At 32.1% G+C, this 19,066-nt stretch overlaps 2 protein-coding genes across 9 annotated transcripts in view; one reads left to right on the top strand and one right to left on the bottom strand.

Moving 5' to 3' along the window:
• The window catches only part of kmr (pleckstrin homology domain-containing family A member kramer), a 123,755-nt gene extending 116,624 nt beyond the window's left edge, over positions 1 to 7,131 (top strand). For 6 of the 7 annotated variants that reach the window (XM_088278035.1, XM_088278039.1, XM_088278038.1 and 3 more), the window contains one exon: positions 6,782 to 7,033. In XM_088278035.1, coding sequence (XP_088134161.1) covers positions 6,782 to 6,894 — 113 coding nt within the window. In that variant the 3' untranslated portion in view covers positions 6,895 to 7,033. Of the gene's footprint in view, positions 1 to 4,865; positions 5,013 to 6,781 lie in introns of all 7 variants that reach the window. The other variant, XM_088278036.1, reaches the window with a different exon arrangement.
• Positions 7,132 to 11,694: 4,563 nt separating this feature from the next.
• Cht5 (Chitinase 5) overlaps positions 11,695 to 19,066 on the bottom strand; it is a 29,415-nt gene continuing 22,043 nt past the window's right edge. For both annotated transcript variants that reach the window (XM_088278032.1, XM_088278033.1), the window contains exons 8-12: positions 18,170 to 18,251; positions 17,123 to 17,334; positions 15,596 to 15,793; positions 14,200 to 14,271; positions 11,695 to 12,100 (exon numbers count right to left, since the gene is read on the bottom strand). In XM_088278032.1, coding sequence (XP_088134158.1) covers positions 11,975 to 12,100; positions 14,200 to 14,271; positions 15,596 to 15,793; positions 17,123 to 17,334; positions 18,170 to 18,251 — 690 coding nt within the window. In that variant the 3' untranslated portion in view covers positions 11,695 to 11,974. The remainder of the gene's footprint in view (positions 12,101 to 14,199; positions 14,272 to 15,595; positions 15,794 to 17,122; positions 17,335 to 18,169; positions 18,252 to 19,066) is intronic.

Raw genomic sequence — 19,066 nt, 5'->3', positions numbered from 1 at the left:
CATCACCATTGCATGATAAGTTTTGATTCAGTAATTCAAATGGATTATTATCTAGTTTACTGTTCAATTTTGGTAGATTTTGAAGTAATTTGATCAATTGATTGTCGTATGATTCTTCATAGTCATTGTAAAAGCTATCAATTAAGCTGTAATTTCTTGATATTTTATCTATTTGCATAAAAATATTTAATTTGATATAATTTTCCATGTTTAACTCCATGTTTATTTAGTTTTTCTTTTGTCGAATCAGCAAATCATAAAAGTCTTATCAATCATACGTAAAACAGTAAATTTATATTTATATTACTTTTTGATATCTGATCAAAGATGAAGAAGAATATGGAAGTCTGGGCATTTACGGGGCTTACGACCGTCATAGGCTGGTTTAAGTGATCACTTTACACACGTGTAACATTCACCAATTCTACCCATTATTGACAACCACACTACTCAAATTCTTGGAAGTTCTATATATATGAACCAATTTAGAAACCTTGTTCATGAATCACTAGAACTTCACTAGAGACATCTATTGGTGAGATGTAAAGAAGCTTTTTACTAAGCAGAAACTCTTATATTAGTATGTGAGATCTGAATCCTGGATTATAATCACACATATGAGAAACGCCAGAAAATACCATTTTCATTTTTATCATAAGTGATCACTTAAACCAGCCTATGACGGTCGTAAGCCCCGTAAATGCCCAGACTTCCATATTCTTCTTCATCTTTGATGAGATATCAAAAAGTAATATGAAAATAACTCCTGTAATTGAAGATAATCCAGATTTTGTGAACAAGTATTTGGACACACTCAAAATGTTGTAAATTTATATTTCATAAATGCGTGTTTTAATAAAGTTCCTTCGTTAGGCTTTAAAGGTGGGTACTGACCGGAGCATTTCGTGGTAACGTAATGTTGTAACATCACTTGTGGCGAGTGCTCCGACTGTGGATTGAGCGCTCGGCTCGCTGTAGTGACTGTACGAATGCTCGCATCGGAACATGTTACGTTACGACAAAATAGCTCCGGTCAGTCCCCACCATAAGCTTTATTTGATCATTGAAATGCCATTAGGATTGATAAGTACGTATGATCAATATTAAACTAACCCAATTGCAATGTGTAAAGTTAAATTATTGTTTATGTACCCCAAAATATCCAGCACATCGCTCACTCCTTTCAAGAACGTCATAAATCAAAAAACTTGATTTTTCACGAGAACGTTTTTAAAGTTTAAAAATATAACACAATGTATTAAAGATTATTATAAAGTTTAAAAATATAACACAATGTATTAAAATTTTGTCCGCCTCCGTAGTGTAATGGTCAGCACGCTCGGCTACCGTTCTGGAGGTCCCGGGTTCGATTCCCAAGGGGGGTAAAATAAATATAAGTGATTTTTTCACTGTCATATTTATTCAATATTACCCTGGACTGGTACCTGAAGCGGAGGGCTGATCACCTTTCCTTCATGTGTAAACCATCAAGATGACACTGCGTTTATATGACGCAGTGCCCTATGCACCATTGGGGTGCGGATAAGGGTTTTATTTTATTATTATTATTAAAAATAAATATCAAGCCACTTATTTAACTTTTTACTGTGCAACAGATCTTTTTAGGTAAAACCTGAAGGTTTTTTCTCAATTTGAAAAATATTTAGTATATTTAAAAAAAACAATCAAACAATACCGTTTCTTCAAAATGCAAAAGAACATTTTCTGCCCTGTAGCGGGTAAATATTAAGTTAAAAATATGCCTCTTTTGCTGGGATATAGTACATTTTCTGGGCATTCCGAAAACACGCACAACTGAAAATTGATGATTTTGACGTTCTTGAAAGGAGTGAGCGACATGTTCTAACATTAAAAAATCTAAAATTGTATGTCACGTCCCAAACAGATTAATCAGTTTTCTTGTGCCTGTCAAACTAATATATTTATACATACATAATTATAAATATTAGTACACTCTTCACTTCCTTTTTCAAACCCTCATCCGCACCCCAATGGTGCATAGGGCACTGCATCGTATAAACGCTGTGTTATCTTGATCCGTTAACAAATGAGGGAAAAGCGATCAGCTTTCCCCTCAATACCAATCCACTAATCCAGGGTAATATTGAATAAATAGTGAGTGAAAAAATCACTTATATTATTATTATTTGATTCCACTACTGAGAATTGACCCCGGGACCTCCAGTGCGGTAGTCGAGCGTGCTACCATTACACTACGGAGGCAGACACTCACATGACTACAAATGTTAACAATATTCTATATTTCTGAAATTGAGCATTCTTCTGACCCTTGTCTGCACCCAATGGTGCTCAGGGCACTGGATCAGATTGAGGCAACGATAACTTAATTGTTAATTATATGAATGCAAGGTTAAATATTAGTCCAGGGTAATGTTAAATAAGAATTAGAGTGAAAAATGTTTTGAGCCCACCTGGGAATTTAACCCAAGACTTTTAGCCCTGTAGTCAATCGTGCTAACCACTACACTATGGACGTGGATTTATTTTTCAAAGGTGGATAAAATATCAATATTAGGCTGTTTGTGGCATTATATTTTCTTTTCTTAATCTAATGGGTCAAGAAGCAATGTATTTCATAAATATATTGTTTCCTTAATTGTAAATTACTTGAAATTAAGGTGAATAACCTTATATACTTTAGTTGCCAGTTCAGATCAACATTGAAAACTTGCTTCGTATAGAAATATCCTTGGAATCGAACCTAGAACCTCAATTATATTAGCTAATCATGCTAACAGCCAGACTATAGGTCTTCATAGTGCGGTTGTTACCCTTTTATATGGCTACTTGTATAGTAACTTAATGATTTATAAGAAATAAAAAAAGAGTTCATTTGTTATCGTCTGATTTGCCAATTTTGCATATGGATGATAAAAAATATTGCATTATATCGACAGCCCCTACGTAAAGTACTCTACCTGCAAATCTGTTACTTTACAGGAGAGAGCTTAGAAGATTTTTTCAACGTATTTTTTTCATTAATTAACGGTTTTATCTAAAATTCTCAACTAGTATTATACATTCAAAAACACATAAAATAATGTATTAAATCATTTTAAAACTTTATGCTTTGTCAAAATTAAATGGTCAGCGTTTTAGGAGTTCAGTTTATTTCGAAAATTCAATGTAGATAGCGTCTTATACGCCTGAAAACTAGGCGTAATTTATTTTATTTATATTTTTAATTTTTTTTAAATGAGAAGATATCGGTCAGTTTATAATGTACACCAAATATGTATCTCAAAATTGACAAAAATGTAATCAGAGCACTTTACGTAGGGCACGTTGATATAATAAAATATTTTCACCTGTCAAATCAATTTTTCTTCTACATTCATGAAAATGCACTTTGCGTATGACACTTTTCTCACTTCTAGATAAAAAAAAACCATGCCTGCAATCAATAGATAGGGTAGAGTAAGGATCAATCATACATAATACATACCAACCTTTTGCATTATTCAAATTTTAATGCTAGATTCAAACAATAAAATAGATACACTTTGCAAATTGGGACCCCTTAACCAAATTGTTGAAGCTTATCAAATTTGACTGTGCCATGTATAAATCAATATAACCGGGGCTTTTTTTCCATGTAACGCGCCAAAACGGCGTTCCGGCTCCTTTTTTAACTAATATTTTAATTTTTTTCATTTTCAACATCAATTACAGACGATACAATGTTTGTGCTTACGTAATTACAATCTATATTTATACAATTAGTCACAATGATAAAATATGGTATTTTAATAAATATTTAAATGACTTTGAATATTATTTTTTTTAATACAAGCTTTTTTGTTTTAAAAAAAGCCCTGAGTATAACCATCATCATTTTGATTTCCCACAAATCGTACCATTTTTTTTGACAGAACTCATTTAGTTGCGAAGTGATGGTAAAGTAGGTACCTCAGAATTGAACGCTTTCAATTGTGCGCATTTATTTAGATATTTGGTACGTAATTTGCTTTTTTTAAATGGTCTGATTTTAATAAACCGCCTGCGTTAAAAAGTTAAGGCGATTTTGTTTATTTTTTACTAGCAATATCCGGAGATACAGTTTTGCTTTTTTGTTTTTTACAAAGAAAGTCCAGTTTTTATTACCATTTTCACAAAAAAAGTGTTACAATGAAAATAGCTTATTTTACTATTTTGAAATTTTATTTTCTGTTATTCTAACTTGCAATACTTTGTACAGTTGTTTCAAATTGAAGTTTTAGGTTAGGTATCTGTCAGTCAGCGATATAAATTTTAGGAATAAATCGTAATCAAGTACTCCATAATGCTTCATTCACGTAATGGTTTGTTTTATGCATTATTGTGAAGAAAAAAACTACAGTAAATCAATAACATTTTCAAAAAAATTGCAGTCGCTGACCGATTGACATTTAGTGGTCTAGCGCAGGTGTTGCTAGTGACATAAATTAGTACTTAATTAGTACAAAAATCCAAAATATGCCAATATTTTTTATTACTATTCTTCTTCTTCTAACCCTTACCCGCACTCAATGGTGCATAGGGTACCGCTTGGTATTGACGCAGTGTTTTTTAATTTTAATTTAAAAAATAAAAATTAAATAAAAATAAAAAATAAATAAAAATAAAGGCAAGGTGATCAGTCCTGCCCTTCAAGTATCAGTCCAGGGTGGTATTAAATAAATATTAGAGTAACAAATTACTTAAATTAATTTAGACCCCCTTGGGAATCGAACCCGAGACCTCTGCTACGCAGCTACACAGCCCGGTCAAATTTGATATGCTACATCTCATTGCATGGACTTTGCTTTTATGTGTTTTGTGTTTGTGATTGATTTCCCCCTTAGGTACGGGAGTTGACTCCATGCAGCCGGTGCCCTCGCCTACATCGATGAACCAAACTCCCTAATCACCCAACCCACATCTGCGCACCAACATGCAATAGCAATAACTAATGCTTGGTTTTAATCATGTGATAAGCTTGACAATTGAATGTGAGTTTTATTTTTTTGTTGTCATTTTTGATGTTTAGACTTACACATTTTGGTTTCAATCACTTTTGATTTTTAACGTGTTAACCGGGCGGTCCGCTGTCCAATTACGCAACTTGTAACGGGCGCGAATACTGATTCACTCCGTGTCTTAAATTCATGTCGAGACTTGTATGGATGACATATACCTTTGTTGTTCGAAAAATAAACATCCCGCCAGTTCCAGGGCGCAACATATATTTCAAGGACGTATTTATATGCCCTATCCGTACCCGATATTGTTTACGTTTGACGTATTTATGCGCCCCGCCCGGTTAACAGGTTAACACGAATCTCCGGTCTTATAATGCAGATGAGTATTTTATAAAAATAAGAACTATTATTACCAATATCTGTCTACATCATAGGTATTTTTTTATTCTGGCGCCCCCCTATCAAAATTTCTCATCAAAGGGAAAAATAAAATCACCAGAATGTCCCATCATAGAAAGAGGGAAGGAATAAAATTATATATCTTACTTTTTAGCACTTCTATCTGTTTCTTTGGGCTTTTTATGCCCTGTAAGTCTTCTAGAACGCCCAAAAAAGGGGCATTATCGCCCACTTTGAGAAATACTGGTCTACATGGTTAAAGAAACCATCTATCATTTTTTTAAATCATATTTATAGGAACAATTTATTTAAAACAGCCTAAAATCCTTATATTTATAGAACTGTAGCCAGAGTAAATGTTGTAATATTATGTATTAAAGAATATGACTGACTAAGTACTGCACCTTTTAAATTCAATGAATCAACATTTTACTATAAAATATTTCTAGAATAAGGTTAACTTCTCGAAGAATAAAGACAAATCTTATCACTCTTATCAAAATTAGCCCCAAAAGAGTATAGGTGATAATATCGCATTCCTACCTATAATTCAAGTCAAATTTATTTGAAAAATAGAACTTATGATGACATCTGTGGACTTTTTCACATAGTTTAAAAAAATGTTTTTGTGCAGTTATCTGTAATACCGACATAACAATTTATTATTTATAAATAAACCTATTGGTAAATTGAAATAAAAAAATAAGAGTCCAATAGTTATAATTCATCATTATGATTTAGTACCTATTGAAATGTAAAATATGTCATCTGCATTATCTAAGATAAAAAAATATTGTTTTCATAAGTGTTATTGTGGACAATTTTTCACGACGCACAGTTCTTATTTTTTGTTTGTATTAAATGATAGTTTCCACATGATTAAAAATGTTTTTGTTGTCTTTTAATCTTTATTTTCATTTACTTGTGAGATTACAAATTCCAGATTGCTATTGATTGACCGACAGTTATTTTAAACCGCACATTAATAAAGTCTTTGGAACTGGTTCCAGATTTACCCATTTATTATTTATTATTTAATTAACATACAAAAACCCATTTCTAGGATAAAATTATATAAATCATACTTAAAATCTTTATCACAACTTATTTGTAATTATTATTATGATACATTATTTAAATTTATTTTGCCAGAAAAAAATATGTAAAATCCGGATTTTCAACCGCTCTCTTATTGTGTATGCAACATAAAATTTTGTCTAGCCTCCCACCAGTCAGATGATGTCAGTAACAACGAAACATGGTCACTGGTCAAATAAATAATGTCGTACGGTGTCAAAATTATATCACACAAGTAAATGAAGATTAAAGGATGTATTGGACATTGTTTTCCACGCACCATTTCTTTAAAAAAACTACAATAATGAGTGTTTTGCTTTCAGTTAAAGCTTTGGAAACCGAACCAACTGATCGGGAATCTAGTTACGATTCAGAGGATTTGTCACCGGATGTAGAGCTGCCTTTATACCAACAAAGGGACAATTTTTTCACATAAATAAAAAGTTACACTATGCACATATATAAATGTTTTGGAAAGTGTTACATATATACGACACACAAGTGTTAAAAGATAAATGTGTACGTATATCTTCAAATTTTTGCTTCTCATTAGTTGTTCATAAAACAATTGATATTAAATTATCATATTTTGTGAAATTTAAATTGCTATTTTTATGTGGAATATGACATACATGTCTTAGCAACATAGATACTGTTTTACGAAGAAAAAAAACATGGATTCTAAGATAAATCACCTAATTGAATGTACTCAACACATATTTTTATCTAGTTCAATAAGGTAAGTGTATGTAGCTTATCATTGTTCAATCCTGTATGAACATATCACTCCTCACCCTTATATCAGTATTAAATCTATGTTAGACGTTTAAAAGTAGCAAAATAAAAGAGTGTAGACTAATATAATTGTTATGAAAAATATTTCAATCACTCATGAAACATACTGCAATAGAATCATCATACAAATGCTACAAATCATGTAATTATTGGATTTATAGAGTAATATTACTCGGATAATTATCCTAAAACCTGAACATCATTTATGAAGTACATATGTAAAATTATATGTAAAATCAGTAATGTACACACTCTGTGTATGTAAAATATAACTAAAGTTTGTTGAGGTTTCTACTTGTATATTAAAATTTGCTATAAAAGTTTCCATTCTACCTGTATATTTAATTATGCAAACAATTTTGTCAATGGCTATGTCAATTTGAGTATAAAATGTGCAATTGTATGGCATACCTGCTTGGTGTAAATCATTTTCATATAAAAGCTGTTTATCTATTGTTATACACATACTGTGTAAAAGTAAAAGTAATATTATAATTAGTATTAGAAGAATTACAGAAACATGGCCTATGTCGGTATCAGCGGTCACTCTAATATTGTTAATCCGTTTGGCTAATGCCTTCTTCAAAGTATTGCATAAACTAATTATTAAAATATTGTGGACGCTGAATTCTCGGATATTTCTCAGAAGACAATGCTTTAATGTCAGTTTATGGCAGTAAAATCAAATGTCTGATAAAATGAGCTTATTTTTATCAAACAACAATTTAACCTTACCTGGTCGCAAAGTAATATGCCGGGGCGAGGTTGAATAGCAATATGAATATATTGAACAAAAAACCACAATTATTACTTACTGTTTTATATTTACATATAATAATAGACTCTTCCAAGTGTAGTTTGAATATTGATTAAACAAATTTATCAAGGTTTTCAGGTTAATAAGAAAGCATATCACACACGTGTGTCGTTGATAAACATTACCTCTATCATGTAGTGAGATATATGTAGGGAATGTGGGCACTAGGTCACCGTTTGTTACACTAATCTTAGACAAATTTATAACATAATCTTACTCTGATATAATGTGACTACTACACTGACCTGCGTATATATTAGATTCTGTGGGCGAATAGAATTTTAATGTTATGTATCTCTAATTATCCTATTGAAAACCCCATTTTTACCTTAGATTAACAAGGACAGTCCTAAAAATTTTACTAGGTAATACAAGATCCGAATTTCACTCCTGAATAAGAATATACTGTTTATTTTTCTTTCATATTCAATCAGAATATTACTTAGTATACTCAATAATTTAATGACAAAAAGGGTGAAAAACTAAACATTTCAGTAGTTCAAATTTAATTTTGTTGTTTTTACACACTTAGGTCTGCCTTTTAGATATAAAGCTTATGCACATCTTTCCTAATATTTTTTTGAAACCACTAAATGATGACAGGTATAGTATCAAAGACAGCATGTTTCAGTGCAAATTTAACTAGATGGAATTTGTTCCCTTTTTTCTACATTGCTCACAATTAGTTGTTAGCTCTTAGCATTTTCTATTAATTGAATCATCCAAACTTTGTTCCTTGTACAATGAATACTTAATAATACACATTTAACAAAAAAAACATATGGAATTGACGTTAATATTTTCAACTTAATGTGTTATTTCTTATTTTTATAAATCTAAGAACAGTCCTTCAATACCTTGACCAAAACAGTTTTGTGCCGTTTTAGGAATCCACAATATTTGCTCAAACCTACCCACGTGAATCGTAAAAAAAACATCTGTAAATATAATTATTGTAATATTTATGACTTTTGTATTTCATGTATAATTTTAAATTTTGTTTTGCACAATATATACATGTGTAATCAATTATGTTATTCTAAGTTTGCTATGACTATATTAAAGATTTGATTTATTTGTTTTCAAAACAAGCAGAATATTTAATTTTAAGTTGTAATTATTGCATAATTTGACTTAATATTTAAGAATTCAAGAAATGTGTTAGTACATTCCTGGAAAATTTTGACCCTTTCTTGGCCTTATATCAACACCAGATTGTTTAATTTTAATCAATTGATACTCCAAATAAATATGTATGAACATGATTTGGAAATACAAACCTTGGAGTTTCCAAAGTGTATGATTTTTATCATATCTTCTTCTTCTCCTCCTAGCCCTAATCCGCACCCAATGGTGCATAGGGCACTGCATAATATTGGCACAGTGTTATCTTGATCATTACTTAAATGAAGGCAAGATGATCACTCCTGCGCTTCAGGGACCAGTCCAGGGTAATATTAAATAAATATTACCCTAACGCTAACCATTATACCACTGAGGCAAACTAAACCCAAATGATTTTACTAAACTTGATACTTACTTGATTATACTTGTACTTGATTTAGTATATCATATATTCTAAAATAAAATGATTTTTATGAAACTGGCGTCAAGATGTTTTTGCAAGAAAAGGGTCGATGTATTTCGGATATGCTCTACATTATTTTTAAGTATCATTACACAATATTCATTGCCATGTATGATAAGTTGACATGCTTTATTGCTTTCTGTGTATAAAAATATAACATATTATTTTTTAAATATGTTTTTCACTGTTACGATTCTCGAATCGAATAAAATTATTTATAGGCGTGCCATCAAAGTTATTTCGAAAATGCAATAAAATAAATTATTGTAAATTTGTAAATGAATTATTTTTAGTTATAAAATATTTTTAGTGCTTAAAATGTATCACACGAGCAATATTTTAAATATATATTAATTATTAGACATTATAATTTATTATTTGATTATTTTTATAGCAGATTAGGCTTTTTCGTGTCGTAATGAAATATTTGTATCGATTACGTATTACAGACCTTTCAAAATCCATCATAAAATATACACAAATGCCAAAAGAAGTAAGTATACAGTAAAATATGGAAAAGAAATGGTAAAATCATTACTTTTGGCATATGAAAAACTATTTCTCTATGTGCAAATATTTACGTTTCAACCACGTTGTCTGATGATATGTCATATATTTAAATTTGACTATTTTTCAGTTTACGAGTTATTTTTTGCAGCCCTCTGGTACAATTGTCTACCCTACTTGGTAAAATTCGTCCATTTTGTAACCTAATTTATGTACATTACTGTAATATATACTTTACGTTCACAATTTAAGTATTTTTTGTACAAATTTATCTGTGTCATAATATTTTTTTTATTACTGTTTTAGGAATATTCTATTAGTAATCAGAAGTACTGTAATATATTGATTTTTGTGATTTTCATCCGAATACAATGCATTAAAGTGTACAATATAAAATTATATCCATCTTTCGATGTTTTCTTGTTCATTTACTATTTTTATTATTTAACCCTTTTCCGCTCGCAATGGTGCATAGGAAACTGTATCGTTTAGATACAGTGTTATCTCGACTGTTAAATATTTGAAGGCAAGATGATCAGTCCTGCGTTTAAGGTAATATTTAATAAATTTTAGATAAAAAATCACCTATAATTATTTAAACCCTCCTGGGAATCAAACCTGAAACCTTCAGCATGGAATCCAAATGCGCTAACCCCTACACTATGGAGGTGGACAAATTTCCTCCATTTCATTGATTTGTTTATATTTATTTTTTTATCCCTATCATAGGGCATCACATCAAATTGATGTGATGTTAACTTGATCGCCCTTGGAACTCAGGGTGAAGAGCATTAATGTTATATGGAAATGGAAATGGAGGAGGAATAGTAGGTATAGTAGAAATATCAATAGCTACCCGTTGCTCTAGGAGTCCCAAAAACTATTAAAACAAACCGATATTTGCAGATGTAAGCATTATATAATTTTAAGTATTTTTTTATCTGGTTATCCACAGTAATTAACATGAAAATGCTTTTAAACACTTGTTAACGGAAAATAAACCTTCACACATCTATAATGCCTGAAAAGTTCTTCAAACCCTTATCTGCACCCCAATGGTGCATAGGGCACTGCATCATATTGACGCAGTGTTATCCTGATCGTTACTTACATGAAGGCAAGGTGCGCGTTTTTTACATGAAGGCACTTACATGAAGGCAAGGCAAGGCACTCCTGCGCTTCAGGGACCAGTCCTGGGTAGTATCAAATATATTTTAGAGTGTAAAATCACTAGTATTTATTTTCACTCCCCCCTGGGAATCGGACTCGGGACCTCCAGCACGGTAGCTAAACATGCTAACCATTTCACCACGGAGGCAGACAAATAATGAATAAATATTTAATTGTAAAAATCACTCATATTTATTTGACCCCCCTGGGAATCAAACCTGGGACCTCCAGAATGGTAGCTGAGCGTGCTGACCATTACACTACGTAGGCGGACATAAAAAAATCCTGAAAAGTAGTAATTTTCTACTAATAAGTATATGGTTACCTATATTTGCTGAAAAATATTAAAAAAAAACACATTTTTATTTTATTATTTTTACTTAACTTTATGTAGTAATTTGTTTATAAAATGCTTAAAAAATAAATGCTTTTGAACATGACATGCAAAATCTTAATAAAAGGATATATGTAGGTTTTCATATTTTGTTCATAGGTTGAAGTAGTATTCCAAAATATCCAATAGATGGCACTTATAATATAAAAGGAATAAATAGGTTAGGATAAAAATGATGATTTCAAATATATTATATTGTGATAGTGATGTAAGTGATGATAAAATAGGCAAAAATAGGTGATTTCTTATTGGTTGAGACACTCCTTTCGGTCTGCATTTTCCGGCCAGTCACAAACTTGATTGCGTGTGTTCCAAACAGTACCAGGGCGGCATGAGAAAAGAACGGCTTGCCCGTGAACGCATCGCCAATACTGAAAGAAAACATACATGTTAATGTCCCCTCTACTATATTTTCAATATATAAAAATCTTTGTACACATAAAGAGGGATATATTGGATGTTTCAAAATAGACGAAACATCTTTATATATTATATGAAGGGAATATCTTTTCTGAGCTTTTACAGGGTTTACGACCTGGAAATGTACTGGCTCAAATGATCACTCTTTATAACTCCTTGGTGCGAAGTAGACTCGAAAGTGGCTCGATGATTTGGGGGCCACACGAGCTTAAGTACTCTCTTATGATAGAGAAAGTCCAAAAGAAGTTTCTGAGGTATCTCTACATGAGAGAGTATGGCTATTAATCTTGGATCTACCCGACCGAGTTTCTCCAGGGTATGCTTGGCTACAATAGTTTAGAGACTAGAAGGAATGTGTATTTGATTATGAATTTTTATCGATTGTTGCGCGGTATGATCGATAATCCTAAAATTATCTGGAGCATTGGTCTGTATGTTCCCGATAGTTACCTAAGACAGCGTCGGCATAGATTGTTTCACATTCATAGGAATGTGTATAGACACAGGACAAACCTGCCGATGGTTATGCCTGTAGGAAGAGCTACCGCTATGTTGAACAATATCTCATTGGATATTGATCTGTTCCATGTGTCTGAAGGAGTTTTCTGAAGCAGGATTCTTCTACACCTTTAGCAAAAGTATTCTTGCATATTTTCGATTTTAATGTATACGCTTTAAATTTGAGGTTTGTAATGTCTATGTTAATTATAAATAAAGAAAATGAATTGAATTGAATCACTTTAAACACTGTGTAACATTCACCATTCTGCCCATTATTGAACTTAATTCAATTCTTGTTTGTAAAAATGCAGAATCATAACACACTTCGGATGGGAAAGGTATTTCTACACGTTCGGTCGATTGATGCTTAAGGACGGGAAGGGTATTCTTACCTTCTGCACTGGCCTCATTTCAAAGGCAGAAAAGAAGGAATTATTTAATGTTTTCTTTAAATGTCCAATCTCTTTTTTAAGGTCTTATACTATATGTACATATAATAAGGTATATGTACATATAATAAGGTACTATATGTACATAATTATCAAATCCCATCGCCAGCGGTCCGCAGGCGTAAAAATACCCATCCGAAATGTGTTAATAAGCGCATTTGTATTTCAATTACAGATGCCACCTGTTGAAATGTTTGTGAAATAGCTTAGCAAACAGAGAGATTCTTATCCAGATTTTTATAGATATCTCAACAGAATGAAGTGTAAAATGGAAGCCTGGGTATTTCTTCTTTTTGCTATCCACCCTGCATTATATTGATGCAGTATCTTCTTAATGGATCATGAAGGCAAGGCCTTGCTCTTCTGGTACCAGTCCAGGGTGAAATAAATATCAGGACAAAAAAGCACTTTTATTTATTTAGCCCTCCCCCCATCGGCAAACAAACTCAGGATCTTCTGGCATGGTAGTCAAACACACTAACCTAATGTGTAATCACCAAATAGGAAGCGGAGACAAACTATTATCTTATTTAAAAAAAACACTATAACAATTGCTGTTTTTAAATTATTAGTTTTTTTTAGCATATCCCTCGAAGACATGCCTTAACATATCGACGGCCCCTACGTAAAGTACTGTATCTGCAAATCTGTTACTTTACAAGAGAGAGCTTGGAAGATTTTTTCACTGTATTCTTTTTTATTAATTAACGGTTTTATCTGAAATTCTAAACTAGTATTATTTATTCTGAAACACGATAAAATAATGTATTAAATCGTTTTAAAACTTTATGTTTTGTCAACATTAAGTAGTTAGCGTTTTGGGAGTTCGGTTCATTTAGAAAATTCAATGTAGATAGCGTCTTATAAGCCTGAAAACTAGGCGTAATTTATTTTTTATATATTTTTGTTTGTTTGTTATATTTGTAGATAACGGTCAGTTGATAACATACACCAACTATCTCAAAATGGATAAAAATGTATTTGGAACACATTACGTAGGGCACGTCTATATGCTTCTTATACAGATATGTACTTATACCCTGAAATATATGATAATATGAGTATGTTTGCATTACTCAAATGGCTCATGTAATAAATACCTTTGTGCATGATGTGTGTGGCATGAAGTCACTGGTTTCAGTGCATTCAACTTGGTTTTCTTCTGGAATATTCTGCAAAAAGAAACAAAGGGTTTTATTAAAAAAAAAATTATAATAATATAAATACACCCTTCTTACATAAACTATTATAAGCCACAAAATGTCATTTTGAGGGTTGTTAAAACACACTATCTGTGGGAAGGGTAATTTTACCGTTTTACTCGACTGGTGGTGTTCGGCGGGAAGAGTAATTTTACCTTTTCACTCGACCCATCGTAAATTGCGTGTAAGTTATTTTTGCGCATGACTTTTGCGGCATCTTTTGATCTCATATCGATGTATACAGTATGGTTAAATGTTATCACTTCTTTTCAGAAATGTTTATCTCTATTATGAGCTCGAATCCGCCCGCAGATAGTGTGTTAATGTGAAAACTCACGTCAAGAGTGCTTTACAATTTACATATTTTATGGTTTTGCAGTTTAACGTTCTTACAATTAGATATTTACACATAGATAGTTGCGCGATGCAATCAATTACTGCGGATAAAGTAAAAATTTAGATTTAATCTTGTTACTATAGATAAGAGATCCAGAAAAAGTGAGTTTAGATCAAAATACAGATGATAAAATACATACTATTCGAATTTCTCTGATATCAAGATCTATTCAGAATTTTGAATAGATCTTGATATAATAGAAATTTGAATAATATGTATTATATCATATCTTTTATTTCAGAATTTAGTAAAATAAAAATAGAATTTTATAGAATAAGGATAATAATATATAAAGTCATCAAACTAATAAACCATCAAACATAATTAATAATATGACAATGGCTAAAGCAAGGGTGGCTAACCCGCGGCCCGCGGGCCGCATGTGGCCCGTTGGGGGTCTACTTGCGGCCCGCGGAGCAAATCACACATTTTTTTCCTTTAGTGTACACAAAACCACCAAATTAACATTCTATCATGTGTAGTTCGTATCATATCCCATATATGTTAATATTTAACTATCCTGACAATTTCAAGACCCATAATGGCGTCAAGTAGTAAAGACGTTGAACTAAAGAAGAGAAGAGTAACAGAAGAACTGAGAAATTTTTCAGACAGATGGACTATAAACTATTTTTTCGTAGAATTTAAAACAAAGCCAACATGCCTGATATGCAATCGTTCTGTTGCTATCTTGTTACCACTGATAAAAAAGAAAAAAAAAGAAAAAAAAGAAAAAGCTCCTACCCCCTCTTCAACCTTCAACATCCCAAGGACACATCCCTTAAATTTAGACCTTAGCTTAGGTGTTCGAAAATGATGTGGAATGCATCAAAACACGTGTCGCTACAGATTAAAATAATTGTGGTATTTACCAAGTAAAAATTAAATTAAACTAACCTCTACATCAATGTCTGGTTCACTGGTGCTGGAAGGTTTAATAGTAGTGGTGGTAGCCTGACTCGGTGCAGCCGTGGAGGGGGGTCGTCTTGTCGTGGTGGTTGCTGATGGGGCCGCTGTGGCCGCTGTGGTGGGCTGTGGAGGCACTTCCCCTTCTGCAGGGTCAGATGGCGTGGTAGGGGGCCTGGCCCATTCCGGCTGGAGAAAGATATTGGATATATGGTAAATACCAATTGTCAGAGATGGTGCTTCAATTATTATTAATTAAGTATGAATGGGTACTTGTATATTTCATATTTAAAAAAAAAATGCTAACAAAGAATCATCTTCAGTAGGGAGAATGAAAATTATACATATGTGATTATATTTGAGTTAGTAAATAGTGTCATCTTATTAACGGTGTGTTGAGATAGTTTGGGCATATATCAAGAATGAGTGAAGGAAGAATAGTAAAATAAAATTATGAGGCGAATGTGGTTGGTAATAGAAGATCAGAAAGATCGAGGAAAACTGACATGATCAAGTATTTCAAATACTTGTGTTTGGTTAGGTCAGGAGTCGGAATAATTAGCGGGTATGTATGTGGAAGAGTCGAGGATTGTTTGATTTAATACAATCGATTCTGCAGTATGGAATTATTGGCTGGGGAGGAGCTTATAGGACAAATTTAAAATCACTCAACTATTCAAAAAAAAAATTGAAAAAATAATTCTTAAAAAGCCCAGAACTTACCCTTCAAAATTAGTATTTGAAGAACTTAATGTACCAACAATTGAAGAAATTTTTAATAAAGCCTCTTTCTTACAAACTTTTAAAGAAAAAACAAATGAAGTGCAAAATTCACGTAACTCTAGATCTCCTAATAATTTAATATTGCATAGATGTAAAACAACAGCAGCGTTAAATCATTATACGTACGTAGGTAAAAAAAAACTTCAATAAACTTCTGGAAAACTTGAAATCTATAAAACATTATCAAACTTTAAAACTAAATTTAAAAAGCATATAAGACTCACCCCTGCCTAGACTCCATACCAAGGAATATTTTTTTAATTTTTAATTTACTTTGTTTTAATTTACTTTGTTTATAAAAAAAATAATAATTGGAAAACGAATTACCTTTTTAAACACAAGTATCTACTTTATTAGAGAGGTAGAAACGTTACTGTTACAGCGTAATATTTGTAGTAACATGAACTATGACCCCAAGCGCCCGCTAGGGGCAGGGCGGAGTGTACGCGGGGAATGTTTACGTTATATCCCTTATGAGACAAATGCAGGGGATGCTGCACACACTTGTCATTGTACTGTCATGGCGACCTGTTGAATAAACTAATTGCATCCTAATTACGAGTTATTATTACCTATACCCGAGCCCCGTAATATTATATTTGAAATGTTTTGTATATTTACCAACTATTTCGTATTATTTAAATACCTATGTATCTTGTAAAAAAAATCAATAAAAGATATATTGATGTAGCTGTGTATTCTGTTGTTAGTTGATTAGTTTTTTTGTATTATTACCCTTGGAGTAGTGGTTCCAGTCGGAGAAGGCACCGCATACTGGGACATGCTCGTGTGCATGATCTTGATGAGCGGATTGGTGACTCCGCACAGCCCCTTGAAGTCGTCCATGTCGATGGCCCAGGTCATGGCGCCCGCATAGCCCTTGCTGCGGATCCAGTCCATCTTGATCTGCACGCTCTTGGGGTCCTCGTACCCTACCCACTGGGTTCCTGGGGAGACGTTACATACAAGGCTATTATGTGTTATTCATAATCCGCTCACCTTTTCTCTCACCATAGACTCCGCCTACTCGACGCTCCGAGACAAATTGAAAAAGTTTAATTTTTTCATTTTTTATCTACCACTATCTTTTTTTTTATCCAAGTCTATATTTTCGTAAAATACTATCTCTCGGGCACTTATAAAAGCGCCCTTGATGTAGTATTTTACTATCATTTATATCACGAATTTATTATCATTATTATTATCCAATCTTTTTAACTCAGTCAAAGATCTCACATACATATCGTTTACTCATTTCAAGAACGTCATAAATAAAAAATTGATAATTTTTAGTTGTGCATGTTTTCGGAATGCCCAGAAAATATACTATATCTCAGCAAAAGAGGCATATTTTTAACTTAATATTTACCCGCTACACGGCAGAAAATGTTGTTTTTGCATTTTGAAGAAAAGGTATTGTTTAATTATTTTTTTAAAAATATAAAATATTTTTCAAATGGAGAAAAAACTTCAGGTGTTATCTAAAAAGATGTGTTGCACAGTAAAAAGTTCAATAAGTGGCTTGATATTTATTTTTAATACTTTGTGTTATATTTTTAAACTTTAAAAACGTTCTCCTGAAAAATATTTTTTGATTTATGACGTTTTTGAAAGTAGTGAGCGATATGTATCTAGGACTATGAATGATCGAAAATATTTAATATTAAAATATTTTGAATACATCTTATTAAACATTGTATTTTGTTTGTGGTAAAGCTGTTAAAAGGTGAGATCATTACGTATGTCTGGATTTAAAGTTTGATTTATAACAATGAATAATACCTTTAAAAGCATAGGGACACTTTCCAACATCATCCCACTTCTTAGTCCAAGCGCTCCCGTCTTTGTCCACTTCCATACAAATCTAAAAAGTAAATCAAAAATATGTTTTTCTATGCATATGTTACAAACTATTTTCAATTCAGAGGAAATGGGATTTAACATACTCTACATACTCGCTTAGATTTTAGATTTAGATTTAGATTTTTAGATTAGATCTTTAGATTTTTTTAAAGATTCTCATTGATCATATTCATTTGCAAAATTTGTTTACCAAAATAAAGGTTGATGTTAGCAATAGTATCAATGCATGTAAATGAGCATGCTAATTTCAACCAAATGTACACAGCTAGAGAGAATGCTTCGTCTTAAGCATGCTCATACCTTATAGAATTTTAGTAAGTTGGTTATGGATATATATTTTTACTACCTTAAGTAAGTCTGAATTCAAGCTACGGCTTATACAACACTGCTCTAATCAAGTTCCTATTTCTATCCCTCTCTTTTTCTAATCCTTATTCGCACAGAATGGTGCATAAGGCACTACATTAAATTGATGTTCAGTTTATCATTAATTATTTAAAGGCAAGTTGATTCAAAGACAAGGCAGCCCTGCGTTCCAGTCCAAGGTGACATTACTATTATAATAAATATCAGAGTGAAAAAATACTTTTATTTTATTAATTTTGACCTCCCGTGGATCTTCCTCAAAAGAAATCTAGAGAAAGACCAAAAAATACATGGATGCTGCAGAAAGATAACATCATTTGAATGCATGGCCTAGGTGACGTTGTCCATGACAGAAGAACCTACAACCTGAGGATGAGGAGAGCTGACCCCAGCAGTCTACAAAGACGATAAGTTGGGATGTAGCCAGGAAGAAGAAGAATTTTGACCTCC

Source organism: Brachycentrus maculatus, unplaced genomic scaffold (assembly GCF_059751285.1).
Source record: "Brachycentrus maculatus isolate JH-2025_06_01 unplaced genomic scaffold, ASM5975128v1 h1tg000055l, whole genome shotgun sequence".
NCBI lineage: Eukaryota > Metazoa > Arthropoda > Insecta > Trichoptera > Brachycentridae > Brachycentrus > Brachycentrus maculatus.
This window is presented reverse-complemented; position numbering and strand designations above follow the sequence as displayed.